The sequence below is a fragment of the Crinia signifera genome, chromosome 5, assembly GCF_055691185.1.
Source record: "Crinia signifera chromosome 5, ASM5569118v1, whole genome shotgun sequence".
NCBI classification, from domain to species: Eukaryota; Metazoa; Chordata; class Amphibia; order Anura; family Myobatrachidae; genus Crinia; species Crinia signifera.
In genome coordinates this window covers 270490806-270509616 of record NC_139221.1, presented here as the reverse complement: position 1 = coordinate 270509616, position 18811 = coordinate 270490806, and the positions used below count along the sequence as shown (strand labels likewise).

The window sequence follows — 18811 nt, the reverse complement described above, 5'->3', positions numbered from 1 at the left end:
ACACAGCCTGTAACATGTCAATTAGAAACTGATTGGTTAGTACGTTATCTCTTACAATTTTAGCTCACCCCAAGCTTTAATAAATAGCTATAGTAATACACACTAAAATTTCAAAATATTGTCAACTGTCCCCATTAAAGTGGGGACCCCGCTAATTGGACACTTCTCCGCTGTTCCACCAGCAAGTTCAATGATGGGGGGGGGGAGTTGGGGGAGCCGGTGATCACTGACTAGATGCTGTGCATATAAACTCTGCATCTATGAATGCAAGGAAGGTTGCCAGGGGACAAAGTTGGGAGGTATATAGATGCAGTATTCTTTGACTTCATAATTTTATATTTGTTTGTCCCCGTGTATGGTTGTCTGTGCATCTGGGCAGTAATTTATCCATCAATTCATTTTGGCTGCAGAGTTTCTCTTCCATCATTGGGTTTGTCATTAGGAATGTAGCAGTCCTTAGAAAGTGAGCCACCTCATGCATCTCACATCTTGCTACGCATCAGCATTATGGGCCCTACACACGTACTGATGTACGTAGGGCCCATTCTGTGTGATGCTGCTTCGCTAAGAACACTCAGGTCTCTCAGCACGCAGTGCTGCACAGCGCTGTGTGCTGAGCGAGGTGTCAGGAACAGAGTTCTCCATTGAGAACACTGGCCCCGACCGATTAATAACCTGTGTGCATATTATTAATTGGCGTAAGATACAGACCTGCATTTAAATCGACGTGTGGTCCACATAGCGATTTTCAGGCATTTTCTGAGCGAATTAGTGAAATAATGTAAAATCGCTCCGAAAATGCCTGAATATCGCTCCGTGTGTAGAGCCCATTAGTCTGATGCTAATGTGATCTGGCTGCAGGGGAGACTCCGGACCCAATAACAACAGCACCCCTGCAATAATTATAGTTACACCCCTGGTATGGGCATAGGTGAATCTACAAATATGATAATGGGTGGTCCCAGATCCAACTCAACTTGAAACAGGGACCCTTGCTTGGCCAAAAAGTAAGCGTGGCCTCACAAAAGGGGGCGTGGCATTACACATTATACCACACACTGTAATGCCCATTATAGTAAATGCTATAATGCCCATTACACATAATATCACACTCCATAATGCTCATTACACATTATTCTGCAAGCTGTAATGCCCTACTACATATTATGTCACGCACCATAATGCCCATTATACATAAGGCCAAACACTGAAATGCCCATTACACATAAGGCCACACAACGTGATGCCCATTACACATTGTGCCTCACACCGTGAAGCTCATTACACATTATGCCACACACCGTGATACCCATTACATATTATGTCACATACTGTAAGTGCTGCTTACCTACATGTTCAATTCCAGGGTTTACATACTCAATGCCAGGGGCTTCATAATCAATGCCAAGGGGGTTTCATGTCCGTTTCCAAAGGGGACTGCATATTTGTTGCCACAGGGGAGTAAAATGCTCGTTGCCAAGGGGAGATGAAATCCTGCTTGGTGACAGCCAGGCAGAGAGTTGTGTGCTGCCCGGCTGTCAGACTCAGAGCAGGACAGTTCGACAGGTCAGCACCGCTGCTATTTTAAAATTTTGCGCTGCTTTGCGAGGCACTAGAATGGCTCGAGACAGCGCGAAATTTCAAAATAGCCGCAGCGCCGACCTTGGACTGTCGTGCTCAAGATAAGCGGTATGTCTAATGGGTGGTCCGGTGCACCCCGGACCACCCCTTAGATTAGCCTATGGGTATGGGAGCTGGGATGGTTTGCCACACAGTCTTGTACAGATAGGCGGTATGTCTTAATGCACCCCTGGACCACCCCTTAGATTAGCCTATGGGTATTGGATCTGGGATGGTTAGCCACACAGTCTTGTACAGATAGGCGGTATGTCTTAATGCACCCCTGGACCACCCCTTAGATTAGCCTATGGGTATTGGATCTGGGATGGTTAGCCACACAGTCTTGGTGGGAACATAATTGCCTTGTATGTCCCCCTAACCAGCTAATACTGTATGACATTAACAGCAGAAAATGTTTGTTCTACCAGTGGAATTTATATTTGTATTATTCCTTCTAGCATAGATACATTCCCCATAGTGAGCAAGAAAAACATTTTGATAGTAACGTGTAAATGACCTATTCACCCTTAATGCAGACTTCTCACTTGTTTTTCATAGAAATATTTTGTTAGTAAAGTTTCTCAAATCTTCCCTGTAACTTACTGAATAATGATGACAACCCCCCCCCCCCCGCCCCTTCCATAAAAGTTTCAGAGTCCACCCATGGTACCTGCTCATTGTCAGGGGATCCCCCTCCTCATCCACCTATGCCAACATTGGGATTGCCATCATTGCCATTGATGGTTGCCATCGTTGACAATATTGCAACTGGTCATCTATAGTGCTAAAGTATGCAATTAATGACCATCAATAGTTTTACCTATCGATGGTCATCCATTTTGTTTGATTGATTGGCCTTTCAAAACACGGAGCGGGGCTTTGCGGGTGTCGGGGGTAGAGCTATGCTCCATGTCCCGGCACTTTGAAGAAAGTTTTTGCTGTGCCATCGATGGAGGGAAAACTTCTAGTTCTCTCCCATCGATGGCAAAAATAATTCAACATCGGCCATAAACGATTTAGAATCATCAATGGTCAATGGCCATCCCTGCGCCAACACCAGGTCTGTTGCACCTACTCCCATTAAAATTGTACCTCCCAAAATGGCGGCAGGCACAACAGAACTGCAGACATGTAACTGCAGGTCCAGGTGGGTGTAGCAATAGCCCTCATAGTTCCCCAATTCTTACAAACCACCCAATGCCTAACCACTGTGGGGTCTGCAGGGGCTATTTGTAGAACACTGGTTCCAGGGGATAAAAATTACAACAAGAAATATAAGTACAGACACTACATTATATAAATTCAAATAGACAGTATATAGAGTGATCATTTACCATAATCATGCAGAAAAGACAAAGGGGAGAGAGGGTGCATGAAAAAAATATACATCAAGTTAGTTTAAACCAGGCATGTCCAAACTATGGCCTTCTAGCGGTTGTGAAACTACACATCCCAGCATGCCGCAGTTTTAGCATTCCCTAATAGCAAAATTGTGGTAAGGCATGATGGGACTTGTAGTTTCACAACAGCTGAAGAGCCATACTTTTAAACAAAATGCAAATATCTGCTATAGGGGAAGAAGTGCCAAAGGGAAAATGTCATTCAGCCTGGCAGAAATGTGACTGTCTCATACCTCCCAACGGTCCTGATTACTGCGGGACTACGATTTCCGGGACATTCCCACGTCCCTCCCACGGCCGGCATTGTCCCGTGGCCCGGGGGCAGTTGGGAGTCCCCCCTGTCAGTTGCTGGCCAGCACTAAAAAGATGCTGTGCACATGCGCACAGCGTCTTTTCTCGCAGCCAGAGGGGCTGGGGGCAGAGCCTCTGGGCCATGCCCCCACAGCGTCAAAATGGGGGCATGTCCTAATTTCAGGCATGTCCCTCCTCGACATGCTGAAAAGTTGGGAGGTATGCTGTCTGATATAAGAAACTGTTAATTAATAAATAAATAGTTGCCCTCAGTGTTCTTTTTTATCCCACTCTTTTTGGGGCCTACACACGGGCTAATTTTAGGGCACTTTCTAAACCATCTAAATCGCTGTGTGTCTAGGGGCCATAGAGATAGCGATGCGCGGCCCTGCACGTCCCTATCACCTGGCGATTAATATCCAGCATGCTGGCTAAATCTAGTAAATGCTAGGCAGGACCACTGTTCTCACTGGCCAGTGTTGGCCCTGACAGATCGCTCATCATACAGCGCTGACACATCGGTGTGTTTGGAGCGATCTTGGCGAGCACTCAGCAAATCTCTCCCTGTGTACTGTAGGTCGCTTTACTCTAAGCTGAAGAATATGTGCACAACAAGGGGTATATTCACTAAAGGTCTATTTACATCTAATTGTAAAATCGATAAACATCTGTGAAAATTGGCCTTTAGAAAATACAGTATACCCAAAGTACAATATATCTAAAATATAGACCTATGGAAACAAAAGTTTGTATGTTTTTGCAATTTTTATGTCCTCATTTGTTTAAAGAAAGTGCTGAAAAATTAATTAACGTTCGCAGGCTAAGACATTAAAAAGTAAAGTCAGTTTGGATCTAGGCATAGAAGAATGTGAAATTTACTCTGCAGTCTTAATGAAACCATAGTTATTAACTGTATGATTGGCTACCCAGTGGTGGGCAGTGCTGGGGGTGCAGCTTGTCAAAGGGAGTGTGGAGGAAGGAGAGGCAGTGGGTGGGATTGCATTTTTGCATCATCATAGCCACACCCCTCACTGTGCAATTCCACTATTATCAGCATTGTACAGTGAGTAGCATGGATATGATAATGTGATTCAGCGCAAATCACGTCAACCTCCCCCCCAGACTGTCTACTTTCACAGATGGTTGCAGGGTTTGCAGCAAGTGCTGGGGCCAGGAGCACGACCCGATTTTCGAGAACCTCCCATCCATTTTGGAAGAGGCAAGCATGAATTAAAACATTTACATATTAAATAAATAGCCAAAAGTTTAATAATATATATTGAAGAAGAAGATGGAAGATAAAGACGTCATGTTGTCCATTAAAGTACCATAAAAACCTCAAGTATTCATTTTCAGATATAAAATGCATTTGGAAAATATAAGATATATATTACAGGTTATTTCCATGTAGTCATTTGTGTCTAAAGTTACAGCACTGTCCTTCTGTATCGATCAACCAATCCAAACACAGTTTTCCTGTAAAGCAAGTTCGCCAAACTGTCAGTCAGTCTGTGTCTGTTGGGTTGGCGTCTGTTCCCTCCTAACATGACAATACAATGTCGAGAAGTCAATGAGGACATATTGTACTTGGTTAAGTGGAAGCAATGTAATTATGGCATATGTATTGTTCAGCTCAGTAATATAGTCTTTGATGTCTATTAATGTCAAACAGCAGCTTTTCTTGCTCAGCTCAGGAAGGCAACAGTTCCAAATCTTTCCTTGAGCGAGTGAATTCATATCTCTCGCAATGTGACTGATTGATTACAGATTTGATGTCTTTACCCATTGTAATGATTGACAGGACAAAAGAGTACTCGGGGGAATTGCCCTGTAGATGTACTTCGAACACCATGTAGCTGTCAGTGGTAGTCAGTCACTAAGGGCTGTTTCACACAGTACGGTTCCTGCCGCACGGTGAAATCCCGTACGGCCAGGGAGCCGTGCCGCACTCAGCAGTTGTGAATGGACACTATTGTGTCCATTCACACGGGACGGCCACGGCCCGGCCGCACGGCTGCAGCCGGATCCCCCCACTGGAAGGGACGGCTGCCGGGCTGTGGCCATCCCTGCCATTATAAAATTCTGAGTGCGGCGCGGCTCCCTGACCGTACGGGATTTCACCGTGCGGCAGGAACCGTACTGTGTGAAACAGCCCTAAAGGTGTCAGTGGTGGGGAGATGAAAATAATTAGCACAGCATCAGCTTTACTTACAAGGTTAGCCAAGACAAATACGACTACAGTCTCATCATGAATTAGGCATTATGTCAGACTTCCACCATGTCTGAACACATTATAGGTTATGTAAGGCAGGGCAACAATGTTTAAGTCTGGATATCAGAGGTTTTCACCATTGCAACTTTCAACATGGCTGCAGCACATGCTGTACATACATAAGGTTACACTGACTTGTTTTATATGGAAGTTTCGTCATTGTTGCTTATTTGTCCTATGTCTGGTGGGGATTTCTCATTCTATTTTTAACATTTTTTTCCTTCTATCCCACTCACGTGTGGGTGTGGATGCAGGGCCGGTGCAAGGCATCTAGGCGCCCTAGGCAAACCTACAGGATAAAAATATTACTGCCACCATCCTATAGGAGATGCCCCCCCCATAGAGGGAGGAAGCGCCAGTGCGCCACCTTGTAAAATAATGACTGCCACGCCACCATCCAGATGACTGGCAGATGATCAGATCAGACTATGACACTGAGTAGCTGGGTGGGTAGGAGGGGGTAGGGGGCGGGCGGCGGCGGCTCCTCCTCCCGCCGGAGATTTGCAGGCCTGTGTCGGTGTCTAAGCGCACGGGCACCGGGTGGGGGGGGGGGCAGTGGATTTACGCTGTCTTGTCAATGGGGGCAGGGGCTGCCGCTGCCGCCGCCCACCGCCAAAGTTTTCCGCTGGCTCAACTGCTGTAGGCCTGATGACCTGCCAGGAGACTGACTGACTACTGTCTGTCAGCGCAGCCATGATGTACACGGGCGGGCTCCGGAGGGGGCGGAGGGGGGGGACGGGGGTCCGAATAATTACTCACAAAGTCACAAGCTGCACACTTGTTGCTGTGTGTGGTGTCTGCAACCGGCAGCGTTGCCTTCTTCTAGTTCCTCCTCTGTCCTCTGCGGACTGCGGTAGCGACATGCGTAGTAGCTTCCTCCTGCTGCTGCTGCTGGCCAGGCCAGCTCACTACCGCCCTCCAGTGGCCGGCGCCCTAGGCAAATGCCTAACCTTGCCTAGTGGTGGCGCCTGTGTGGATGATTCAATTAGACACTGACATTTTTGTTGTCAATGTCAACAACTGTCGACATGGACTCTCAGTTATTGTAAAGGGTGCCCTCTCATGGCTAGCGCTGTACCCCTCGCTTCGGGCACACTATTATATTCTCCCTCTATGCCGACTGAATGGTTAAGTAAGAACAAGGCGGTTTAAAAAAAGAAAAAACTCTTGTCGACCTTTTCATATGTCAACTTTTTTCATGTTGACCTTTTGACCCTGATGACATTTTCACCCTGTCGGCCAATTGCATGTCAACCTTTTGACCCAGCCGACCTGTTGACCGTTTGGTGTAGACCTGTTGACTGTCTATTTAGACACTTTAGATTTAACATCCAGAACCACTCAAGTGTTTTAGGATATTAAAAGTCACAGAGGAGTCCAATGACTAAGGTTCGTTTTGTGGGTGTGATGCGCATCCCATCGCACCGTTCAAAATGTATGTGCTGCAAATACTTTTTGAACTAGCTTCGGATTGCACCGCATTGCATGCAAATCACACGCAAATCGCATGTAATGCGATATGATGGGATGTAGTCCAAAATGCATACATCTGAACCCAGGAAATAACCTTATTATAAAAAGCTCAAATATCATACCTTGTCAATATAGTTTCCTTTTTGACCAAAAATATTGTTTAGATATAATTTACAGGTGGGGTAGATTTTTTAAGGCAGTCCCCCCACACTCAGAAGAGTGTCTGGCAACCCACCCGCTTCCTTTCAAAGTGGGCTGGATGTGGAGATTCTACCCAATATTTGCAGCAGGGGTGGGACTAAATCTTGATATTTAGCCCCGCTCATGGACCTGCGAATTGCAGCATTTTGCCACAAAAGGGGTGGGACCTAGTGACGTAATACCCTGACCTCACCCACCCAAAGTAGCTCACAGTGTTTCCTCTGCTGGCTTCTCAGAGAAGAAATTCAACGTAGGTAAGTATGATTTACACAATATACTACCAATCAAAAACACACCACCCGTTTTGCCCAGTTTATATTTAAATTTACACAGATACTGTAATTATGCCAATATACTCTGCAATTAAAGCATAGAACAAATAAACGGAGATAAATTATTATTTATTTTTTTAAATGCAATCAAAGATTTTGACTCAACAAAGTGGCAGACATGGAAAAACTTTGCTTTTACCCTTCTGTGTTGTTCATCTTAAAGCAGCCCAATGCGGATTAATTCCAACTAGGTGCAGACCAGAGGGTATTGTGTAACACTGCAAAATGTTCTGGTAGCCCTTTTGTTCCAGGGTGCCAGCCACTCTGTGCAAGTTGGCAACTGAGGATCCAGAAAAGAGCCCCAGATCATCAAACTTCCTCTTACAAGTTTGACTTTTGGTGTCACACACTGGAGAATCATCCATTCGCCTACTTAATGGCATACAAAAACCCTGTGTGATTAACGAAAGATTTAATGTATCGGCACATAAGATCTTCTTCCAGTCTTTAGTCGTCCAACGTGGTGCTTCATGGCAGATGCAAGTCTCTTCTTATTTTGCCATGGGAGCAATGACTTGCTTACTGCTACTTGACCTGCCGAACCTAAAGCGCAAAGTCTTCCATGCACAGTTGAAAATGAGATGATCATAGTTTGCCCAGTGTTACCCTTTGAGTGCCAATGTTGCTGTAAGTGATCCTCAAAATATCTGCTAAAAATGCTAATTCAATCAAATTTGGGGAAATAGGGCTGTTCTAAAACAAAAATACTGGCAGTGTAGTATATTACAATAAAAAATTGTTAGTGAGTCATCAATTATCACTGCTGTTCATTAATTTCATGTTTGGTTACAGCTCAGAAACTGGGTATCATCGAGGTGCCTGCATTGCCCTTAACCAATGATGACTGGATGAAAGTAAAACAAAGATCTGTAGAGCAAGGCGACTCTTTGCAGCCATGTGTCATTTGTAAAGAAGAGTTCAAACTACACCTGCAGGTACAATACTAATATCTCAGGGGAGGAAAGAAACTTTAAATACCTCATTCCAGGTCCTATTATCCGTTATACTGTCCTTTTTGACCCTGCAAAAGTCATACCTTTCCTACAGAAAGGGAAATAGTTGGGGGTATGATCTGTCTCTTCTCAATTACAGCTTTGAAAATTGAAGTGGTTGTGTTCCCGGTGGAACCATGTTTTTTGGCTACACAGAGTTAATTAAACCACTTAAACAGACATTCTGACTAAAGGCCCATACACACTGGGCGACTTTGAACTGAAAGCCGCTGAAAACAGCAAGTTTGAGCAGCTTTCAGATCAAAGCTGACCAGTGTGTATGGCCCGGCGATGAGCGGTGAGCACTGCTGCGTGCTCCCTCATCATCGTCAGGAAAGCCGCTCATCTGCTGGCATTACCAGCAGATGAGCGGCTTTGAGGATGGCTTTGCATAGGACAGAGCTATGCAAAGCCGTCCGCCCCCCCACTGACAGTGCCGGGCAGGAGGAAAGCCGCCCAGTGTGTATGGCCCACCAATGAGCGCTGAAGCGCGCTCCTGCATCATTGCCAGGAAAGCCGCTCACCTGCTTGTAGTAACAGCAGATGAGTGGCTTTGAGGATCTCTTTGCATAGCGCTGCTCTATGCAAAGCTGTCCTCCCCCCCCGATGACGGCGCCGGGCAGGGGGAAAGCCGCTCAGTATGTATGCAGTGAGCGGCCTTCCTTCCAGTGATGATAGCGATCATCGCTGTCCATACGCGCTGTGCATAATCGCCCAGTGTGTATGGACCTTAAGGTTATGTATTGTAGAAAGTATCAAGAATATAAGTAAACAAACATAACCAATGAGCATAGTTTTAATTGACTTTTAGATTTAGTTGCGTGCACGGTAAATGTCCAAGACATCACTTTGGAGGCTGAGGATATAGATAAGGGACACTCAAACTTATTAACACTTTCTCCATTATTATTATTATTATTATTATTAGAAAATGGATAATAAACTCTGGGTACTTGTTTCCTAGCACGGCCACAATCTTCTTGATCGTGTGCCTTAACTTTAAGGCACACGATGCCCACGATGGACCCGATTTTCTTTCAAATCAGGTCCATTTTACCGGCAAATGGAAAATCGGGTCCATCGCGTCGGTCGTGTGCCTTTAATAAGGCACACGACGCGACCGACGCGATGGACCCGATTCTCCATAGGCTTCAATGTTAAAAATATTTTAACATTGAAGCCTATGGAGAAATCGCGTCCATCGGGTCCATCGCGTCGGTCGCGTCGTGTGCCTTAACATGGCACACGACGCGACCGACGCGATGGACCCGATTTCTCCATAGGCTTCAATGTTAAAATATTTTTAACATTGAAATCGTGTCGGTCGCGTCGGTCTTGTGCCATTATAATGGCACAAGATAAGATGGACTTGATTAAGTCCATCTTCACATAGTAATCAATGGGAAAGGGGCCAATATGGGCCATTTCTCATTGTATATGGCCCCGTCATGCCCCCACATTGTAAACGCCACCCCACTATTGACGCCAACCCGAAGCGTGGCGAGCGCAGCGAGCCCGCGAGGGGCGGCGGTGCGCGTCCTCCGACCTTTTCATACCCCTACTATCCACGTCGGCGTGGAGTTGAGAATAGAATAGTGTGGCGAGCGCAGCGAGCCACCGAGCCCGAAGCGTGGCGAGCGCAGCGAGCCCCGCGAGGGGACGTGGATACCTTCACAGGTATCCGCGTCCCCTCGCGGGCTTCACAGGTATCCGCGGCCCCTCGCCACGCTTCGGGCTCGGTGGCTCGCTGCGCTCGCCACACTATTCTATTCTCAACTCCACGCCGACGTGGATAGTAGGGGTATGAAAAGGTCGGAGGACGCGCACCGCCGCCCCTCGCGGGCTCGCTGCGCTCGCCACGCTTCGGGTTAGCGTCAATCGTGGGGTGGCGTTACCAATGAGGGGCCATTTCAACCATCAGGGGTGCTGAAATTGGGGTCTGGGGGCTATTTTACATTGAATCCTATGTAAAATCGGGTCCCAGGGACCATTTTACATTGGATCCAATGTAAAAATCGGATCGCATCGGTCGCATCACATGCGACCAAATCGCATGCGATGCGACCGACGCGATTTTTCCGACACGACCATCCCGATGCTAATCGGTGTGGCCGTGCTAGGAAACAAGTACCAAACTCTGCTCTAGATTTTTCTGCCACCTACAATACTTGACATTAATGGTAATAGTTATTGTGTATGAGGTGTTTGGCTACAATATAATAATTCCTTGCTACTACAAAGGCATATAATATTGTATTATTTACCTGTATCGTCAAAATATGGAGCAAAAGGCACATTCCTTCAGTTCTTGTTCACTCAATAATAATTGTTAGACAAATACATAAAAAGCAAATATGAGCATGACAATCATTTTATCCCCCTATGTTTATTGTGCTTTACAGCATGTGTACAGTACATACTGTATGCTATTAGATAAAGATTAAGGTCTGTCCATAAACCACAACATGTATGGACCATACTTGCCAGGTTTTTGTCTCCTCTCCAGGAGATGCCTGTAGATGAGAAACTGCTGACCACTTCATGGGTTAGGGCCGGGCTTACATGGCATTAGGTTCCCACCACAGAAAAATGCAGTGATTTGCTGGTCTGTGTGAAGGGGCAGGGCTACATGGGCTAAATTTACCCCCAGCCCCTCCATACAGCGGGGTCTCAATTAATATCTAATTAGGAAGGCAATAGGAAAGAACACTACATTTATGGCCTAATTCATAATTGATTGCATGGCAAATTTGATCTCAAACGGGCAAAATCATGTAACGTGTAGATGTAACATGTGCGGAAAGAGTTCGATTTGGGTGGGTGTTGGTGTTCAAACTGAAATCTATATTGCAGTGTAAATATAAAGCAGACAGTATTTACCCTGCACAGAAACAAAATAACTCCCCTAAATCTAGCTCTCTCTGCACATGTTACATCTGCCCCACCTGCAGTGCACATGGTTTTGAGGCCCCTCTTGAGAACAAATTTGCCCTGCGATTAGGTCTGAATTAGGCCCCTTGGCACTAATATAGCCTTTTTGGATTCTACAATGTGACTTGATGGTGGCAAATGAGCACCATCAGCACTTATCACTGGTAAGAACATGACCATCAGTATGAAGAGGAGCTGCCAGAAATAACAGCTAGACAGGGAACAGTGGCGGAACTACCGTGGGTGCAGGGGGTGCAGCTGCTATGGGGCCCGGAGGCTGGGGGGCCCCGTGGACAGCAAGCAGTACCCTACACCCACGGTAGTTTAATTATTCTATTATTCTATTATGGAGCCGGTGGGGAAGGAGCCGGGCGGGCCCCGGGGGGGATCGGCGCGCCGTGCAGCTCCGTAGAGAAAGGCAATAGGAGGAAGCGTGCGGAAGGAGCCGGGCGGTATTTGCGCTCTGCACTGCTGCGGAAGGATTCAGAGCTGAGCCGGAAGAGGCACGCGAGGGTGAGAGGAGCAGGAGGGGGGGGGGGGGGTTTGCGGGTGCCGCAGCCGCCGCCGTCGTCACCGTGTAGAAGCCGGACAGGGAGAGAAGTGATGCGCAGGGCATGGAGCCTGCCTGTGACTGCCCTGCATCCTGCTTCACAGACTGGCTATCCACCTGCGCTGCCAGCTCAGCGTGAAAGTGCTGGAGAAGTCCTGCTGGCTGCTGCTGCTGGTGAGATGGGCTACAGTACTACTGATTATATTGAAATAATAAGTTTAGAATGTTTTATTTACTTTTTTATGTGTTTATGTGTTTCTTTTTTTATGTGTTTATCAGGCTGTGACTATTGGCATAGCTGGTAATGGGTATTACGTGTATGGGGCCTTGCAGTGTGTCTCACAGTGTGTAAGGGTATTACAGTGTGTTGTATAATGGCCATTGCGGTATGTCGCATATTGTGTAAGGGTCATTGCGGTGTGTGTCAGATATTGTGTAAGGGTCATTGCGGTGTGTCGCATATTGTGTAAGGGTCATTGCGGTGTGTGTCGCATATTGTGTAAGGGTCATTGCGTTGTGTGTCACATATTGTGTAAGGGTCATTGCGGTGTGTGTCACATATTGTGTAAGGGTCATTGCGGTGTGTGTCACATATTGTGTAAGGGCCATTGCGGTGTGTGTCACATATTGTGTAAGGGTCATTGCGTTGTGTGTCACATATTGTGTAAGGGTCATTGCGGTATGTCGCATATTGTGTAAGGGTCATTGCGGTGTGTGTCAGATATTGTGTAAGGGTCATTGCGTTGTGTCGCATATTGTGTAAGGGTCATTGCGGTGTGTCGCATATTGTGTAAGGGTCATTGCGGTGTGTGTCGCATATTGTGTAAGGGTCATTGCGTTGTGTGTCACATATTGTGTAAGGGTCATTGCGGTGTGTGTCACATATTGTGTAAGGGTCATTGCGGTGTGTGTCACATATTGTGTAAGGGCCATTGCGGTGTGTGTCACATATTGTGTAAGGGTCATTGCGGTGTGTCGCATATTGTGTAAGGGTCATTGCGGTGTGTCACATATTGTGTAAGGGTCATTGCGGTGTGTCACATATTGTGTAAGGGTCATTGCGGTGTGTCACATATTGTGTAAGGGTCATTGCGGTGTGTCGCATATTGTGTAAGGGTCATTGCGGTATGTCGCATATTGTGTAAGGGTCATTGCGGTGTGTCGCATATTGTGTAAGGGTCATTGCGGTGTGTCACATATTGTGTAAGGGTCATTGCGGTGTGTTGCATATTGTGTAAGGGTCATTGCGGTGTGTCACATATTGTGTAAGGGTCATTGCGGTGTGTCACATATTGTGTAAGGGTCATTGTGGTGTGTCGCATATTCTGAAAGGGGCATTAAAGTGTGTTGCACAATATGTAATGGGCATTGGCAGGGGGGCCCCATCAAAAATTTTGCTATGGGGCCCACAAAGTTCTAGTTACGCCTCTGACAGGGAAGCTTAATTTGGTTCTGACCTGCCATGTTCCATGTAGGAGTGCAAGCAGGTGCTTGTGGGAACTTTTTTCTTGCCACAGACTCTGCCCTGAGCACACATTGACTGAAGGTTAAACTGATTCACAGTTAAACTTGCATAAAAAGAAAAGTACTAGCACGTTTAAAGCAAATGTCTGGTTACTATGAATCATGTTATCTTTTACTTGTACAACAGTTTTCATTAATTGTTTCCAGTATGTTTTTGTCCACATGGTAATTTATGTGGAAATTAGGCCCATGAAGGTCTGGATTTACATAGTTGAAGATTACATTTCATATTTTTGCTGCTCTTGTCACAATGCAGAATATTTTGTCACTACTCTGTACAGTTATTCCTGTATACTGGTTATTCTACATTCTTATATTACTGTACTTAAATCATGTTTCTAGACTTCCGTTGAGTTCCTTTTAGCTGCTATTTGGTGACCAAAAAAAACATAGGGACAGTATACATCTGACAGGCAGATCATTCTCAGAAAGTGCTGTACAGTACCACGAATGGAGAGCACCCTTCTCCCCCACCATCTGTCCAACCATCTTTCAGGACATCCATGCCCTATTCTCTCCCCTCATCAATCTATCCCCCTATATGGTTCTTTGTCCATTTATGCCCCTCCATCTATGCCCTCTCCCATATGTCTGTCTGTCTATGTCCTCATATAGTGCTATGTCTTTCTATGCCACTTCCCCTGGTCATGTGTCCATCTCCTTGACACTGTCACTCTCTCCCTTACACTGTTTCTGTCTCTCCCTATCTATCTCTCTGCCACTCTCTCCTTGTCACATTCTCTTTCTTACTACCCCCCCCCCCCTCGCTCCCCAAGACAGTGTTAGAATCTGGTGTGTTGGAGCCTCTAAACTGGTATTAGAGCCAAGAGGAGACTGATTGGCTGAGTGTTGCAGCAGGAAACTGTACGCAGAACCAGGTGATAGGCGGCGACTCAGAGAAGGGGCCCAGAATCTAACCCACCAGTGGTCTTCACCAGAGACGGGCAGGTTGCGGCCTTGTATTGTTATGGTTTTTGGGTGTTACCCCACAGCTGTGACCGCTGTTTATGGCCACAGTGACCCCTACACTGCCTCTGTTGATCTGTCCCAACGGATGGCCAGTACCTGCAGATGCTAAGACTTCACCTTTAATCGACACATTTGAAGGGGCAAATTAATTCTGCCCCAACTCCAGTGCAACCAGGTCTTATGATTGAACAAGGTACTGGAGATCCATCAGAGACAGTGAAATGGTGAAACTGACTAACATGGGCCTGACTGGGGAAAACACTAACTAATTGCTCTGTGAGCCATTCCCAGGGAAATTAGAAAACAAAACGTATAAGCGACCACTTCGCAAACCAAGGATGACCTAGACTCGTAAACATAAGAAAAAGCGCCATTCAAAAGTACAATATACAAGTAATACCTCACAACAAGACACAGCAAATGACACAAAGAGACGGGTACTCGCAATAACCAGTAAACTGCCCTGCATGGGTGAGAAATAAACCAAAGAGAAATAAACCTGTGGCAATCCTCAGGCAATCCCAGAGGGAATGTACCAATATGGACCAGAGAGAGATCAAAATACTGTCCACAAGGAACTGGAAAAAAAAATATGAAAGGAATAAACCAGGGCTCCAGGTGGAGCACTTACAGTGTCCCAGGACTGAGAGTGGAAGCAGGCATCCAAGATCAAATAAGTCTAGAAGCACTACAGGACACTGGAACAAAGGTGGATCTAGACTGCTGGAAGCAGTGAACAAGAAGCCGGTACTAGAAACTGGAAACAAGACACATAAGCTGGAGCTGAAGCTATAACCGGCGTCTGGGTTTGCGTCTGCAAATGAATATAACAGGAGCAAGCACCAATCAACACTGCGGGAGAGGCACAGGCCTCCTGAAGCACAAATTACTGCAACTGAGACCTAAAGTTAACAAGCTAATTAAGCGACAGCCTTGTGCAGAACAATCACATAGAATAGAGCTGCAATAGCACAGACTCACCACAGAATGCCACCAGCAAGTCCCATACCAGAAACAGAATGTTGGAAAGCTCACAGAAACTGACATAAAAATAATGAGCCACAGCGGTGACTCATGACACATATCTGCGCTACAGACAATGCTGTATTGTAAAGGTACTTTGGATTGTTGTTGAAATACTGTAAGTGCAGCAGGTGACACCTCCCATTGCAACATTTATAAATGAAGGGTCAGGTTAGAAGATCCATCTTAGAAATGGTAGAATCCAATGCATAGGAATGCCTAGGAATACGGTCTGTAGTAGTAGGATACAGTATATGCCAAGAATGGTAAGTGACCATGACCATGATGCATTAGGAATCTATACAAAAAAGCCGGAAGAGATGCACGTTTGATACTCTGGACCTTATTCACAGTCAGTCACATCCAGAATCCGAAAATGAATTTGCATCTTTTCAATTTGTTTAGTGTTAGCACCAGGCAAGTCACTAGTAACAAATATTTGAATATACTACTAATGCGGAGAGTGGTATCTGGACAAGGTTAACAGTTATAAGGTTAAAAAAGTGAACATGATAAGGGGCGACATTATTTTGCCATACTTCATACCTTAACATTCATGTGGATTTTTATTGGGGGAAACCTTACAGTGGGGGTTATTCAGACCTGATATGACTGCACATGTGTACAGACCATAGTGCACCTGTACGAGCCAAAATAATGACAGAAATAGTGAAAATATCTAATCCCAATCCCCTCACAATTTCCCAGACAGGAAGTCACCGTTGCAGGTAAGCTGCAGTTTTTTGTGAGTCTCCGAAATAATGCAGATGTGCATAGGATGTTGGATGGGAGGATGCGTGGTGTCAACGCCAGCCTGGATCAGTCATGTGAGGGGATCTAGTACACTCATTGGGGCTCCATGTGCTACAAGGGGAAAACCTAAAACAAATATGATGCTGACCTTTTCATGTGTCAATCATTTTCATATAGACCTTTCACTTGTAGTGACTTTTTTTCATGTTGACCTTGTGTATGTCGACTTCTTGGGGTTGACCTAGACACTGTGGGGGACATTTACCAAAATGGATTCGTAGAAAAAAGGTGTATTCGTAGAGAGAAATACACCTTTTTTTTACGAATTTGTATTTTCAGGATTTACAATCCCAAAAATACAACAATTCGTAGTCCTAAAGATGGAACATTCGTATTTGTAGTTACAAATACGAATGCCCTACACCATCGATAGGATACGACAGAAATCACCATTCAAAAGAATGGTGGTTTCTGATTTAATAAGCAGCCGTACTGATAATACGGCTGCTTAGTGGTGTAAAACACCCGCGCAAATACGACAGGAAAATAGAACACCATTTTCATGTCGTATTTGCGTTTTAGCCTGCACGGATCAGTCAGATCAGTGCAGGCTTCAGTGTAAAAAAAATAGAAAAATTAAATAAATAAAAAAAAAAAAAAAAACGGCGTGGGGTCCCCCCCACAGCCGAAACCAGCACCAGGCTGACAGAGCCTGGAGCCGGTAATTAAAAATCAGGGAACCCGACAAATAGGGGCTCCCCGATTTTTAACAACCAGCCCCAGGCTCCAGGTCCGGGGCTGGTTCCCAAAATACGGGGGACAAAATGACTAGGGGTCCCCCGTATTTTAAGAACCAGCCCCAGGCAAAACCAGCCAGCAGGGTAATGCCACAGCCGGGGGGAGACTTTTTATGCAAGTCCCCCCGGCCAAAGCATTAACCCTACCGACCAGTCAGCCTGGCCAGGGGCCCTGGGGGAGTGGGGACCCCCCCAATAAAGGGGTCCCCCCCCTCCAGGACTTACCTGACCAGGCTGAAGCCTGGTGCTGTCCTCGATGCCCCTGGGCGGTGGGCATCGAGCTGATAGCGGTGTAAAAAAAAGATGAATCTATTGTTTTTTTACTGTGGCACTACAAGTGCCAGCAAGCCTCCCCAGCAAGCTGGGACTTGGAGAACCACAAGTCCCAGCCTGCTGGGCATTAAAGGGCCCGCTGGGTCTTGTAGTGCCACAGAAAAAAAAATAGTGAAATAAAACACACTGACACCCATTTTAAATAAAAGTTTAATACACACATTACACACATACTGATACTTACCTATCTTGATCCCGTTGGTAGGTCGCTGGCTCCGGTGTCGGCGGCTCCGTGTCGGCGGCTCCGGGGACGGCGTCCTGTCCGAGGATAATCCATGTTGGACCTGTGGAAGGAAATCCTACTCACCCAGGTCCTGCATGGATGGTCTTCTTCATCTGTCGACATCCAGGTCTTCTGACAGCTGCTGGCGACTTCCAGCAGCTGTCGGCATCTTCCGCGACGCTCCCCGGCTTTCAGAGCCGGAGAGAACCTTCCTCTTCGGTGTCTGGGCTCAGAATGAATTCTGGCCAATCAGGAGCCGCCTAGCGGCCAATCAGGAAAGACCTTTCCTGATTGGCCGCTAGGCGGCTAGGCGGCTCCTGATTGGGCAGAATTCATTCTGAGCCCAGACACCGAAGAGGAAGGTTCTCTCCGGCTCTGAAAGCCGGGGAGCGTCGCGGAAGATGCCGACAGCTGCTGGAAGTCGCCAGCAGCTGTCAGAAGACCTGGATGTCGACAGATGAAGAAGACCATCCATGCAGGACCTGGGTGAGTAGGATTTCCTTCCACAGGTCCAACATGGATTATCCTCGGACAGGACGCCGTCCCCGGAGCCGCCGACACGGAGCCGCCGACACGGAGCCGCCGACACCGGAGCCAGCGACCTACCAACGGGATCAAGATAGGTAAGTATCAGTATGTGTGTAATGTGTGTATTAAACTTTTATTTAAAATGGGTGTCAGTGTGTTTTATTTAACTATTTTTTTTACTGTGGCACTACAAGACCCAGCGGGCCCTTTAATGCCCAGCAGGCTGGGACTTGTGGTTCTCCAAGTCCCAGCTTGCTGGGGAGGCTTGCTGGCACTTGTAGTGCCACAGTAAAAAACAATAGATTCATCTTTTTTTTACACCGCTATCAGCTCGATGCCCACCGCCCAGGGGCATCGAGGACAGCACCAGGCTTCAGCCTGGTCAGGTAAGTCCTGGAGGGGGGGGACCCCTTCATTGGGGGGGTCCCCACCTACCCAGGGCCCCTGGCCAGGCTGACTGGTCGGTAGGGTTAATGCTTTGGCCGGGGGGACTTGCATAAAAAGTCTCCCCCCGGCTGTGGCATTACCCTGCTGGCTGGTTTTGCCTGGGGCTGGTTCTTAAAATACGGGGGACCCCTAGTCATTTTGTCCCCCGTATT

General features: G+C 46.6%; 1 protein-coding gene across 1 annotated transcript in view; it reads left to right on the top strand.

Moving 5' to 3' along the window:
* RNF32 (ring finger protein 32) overlaps positions 1-18811 on the top strand; it is a 58807-nt gene that overhangs the window by 16043 nt on the left and 23953 nt on the right. Inside the window, exon 4 of the mRNA XM_083189010.1 lies at positions 8382-8524. Coding sequence (XP_083045136.1) covers positions 8382-8524 — 143 coding nt within the window. The remainder of the gene's footprint in view (positions 1-8381; positions 8525-18811) is intronic.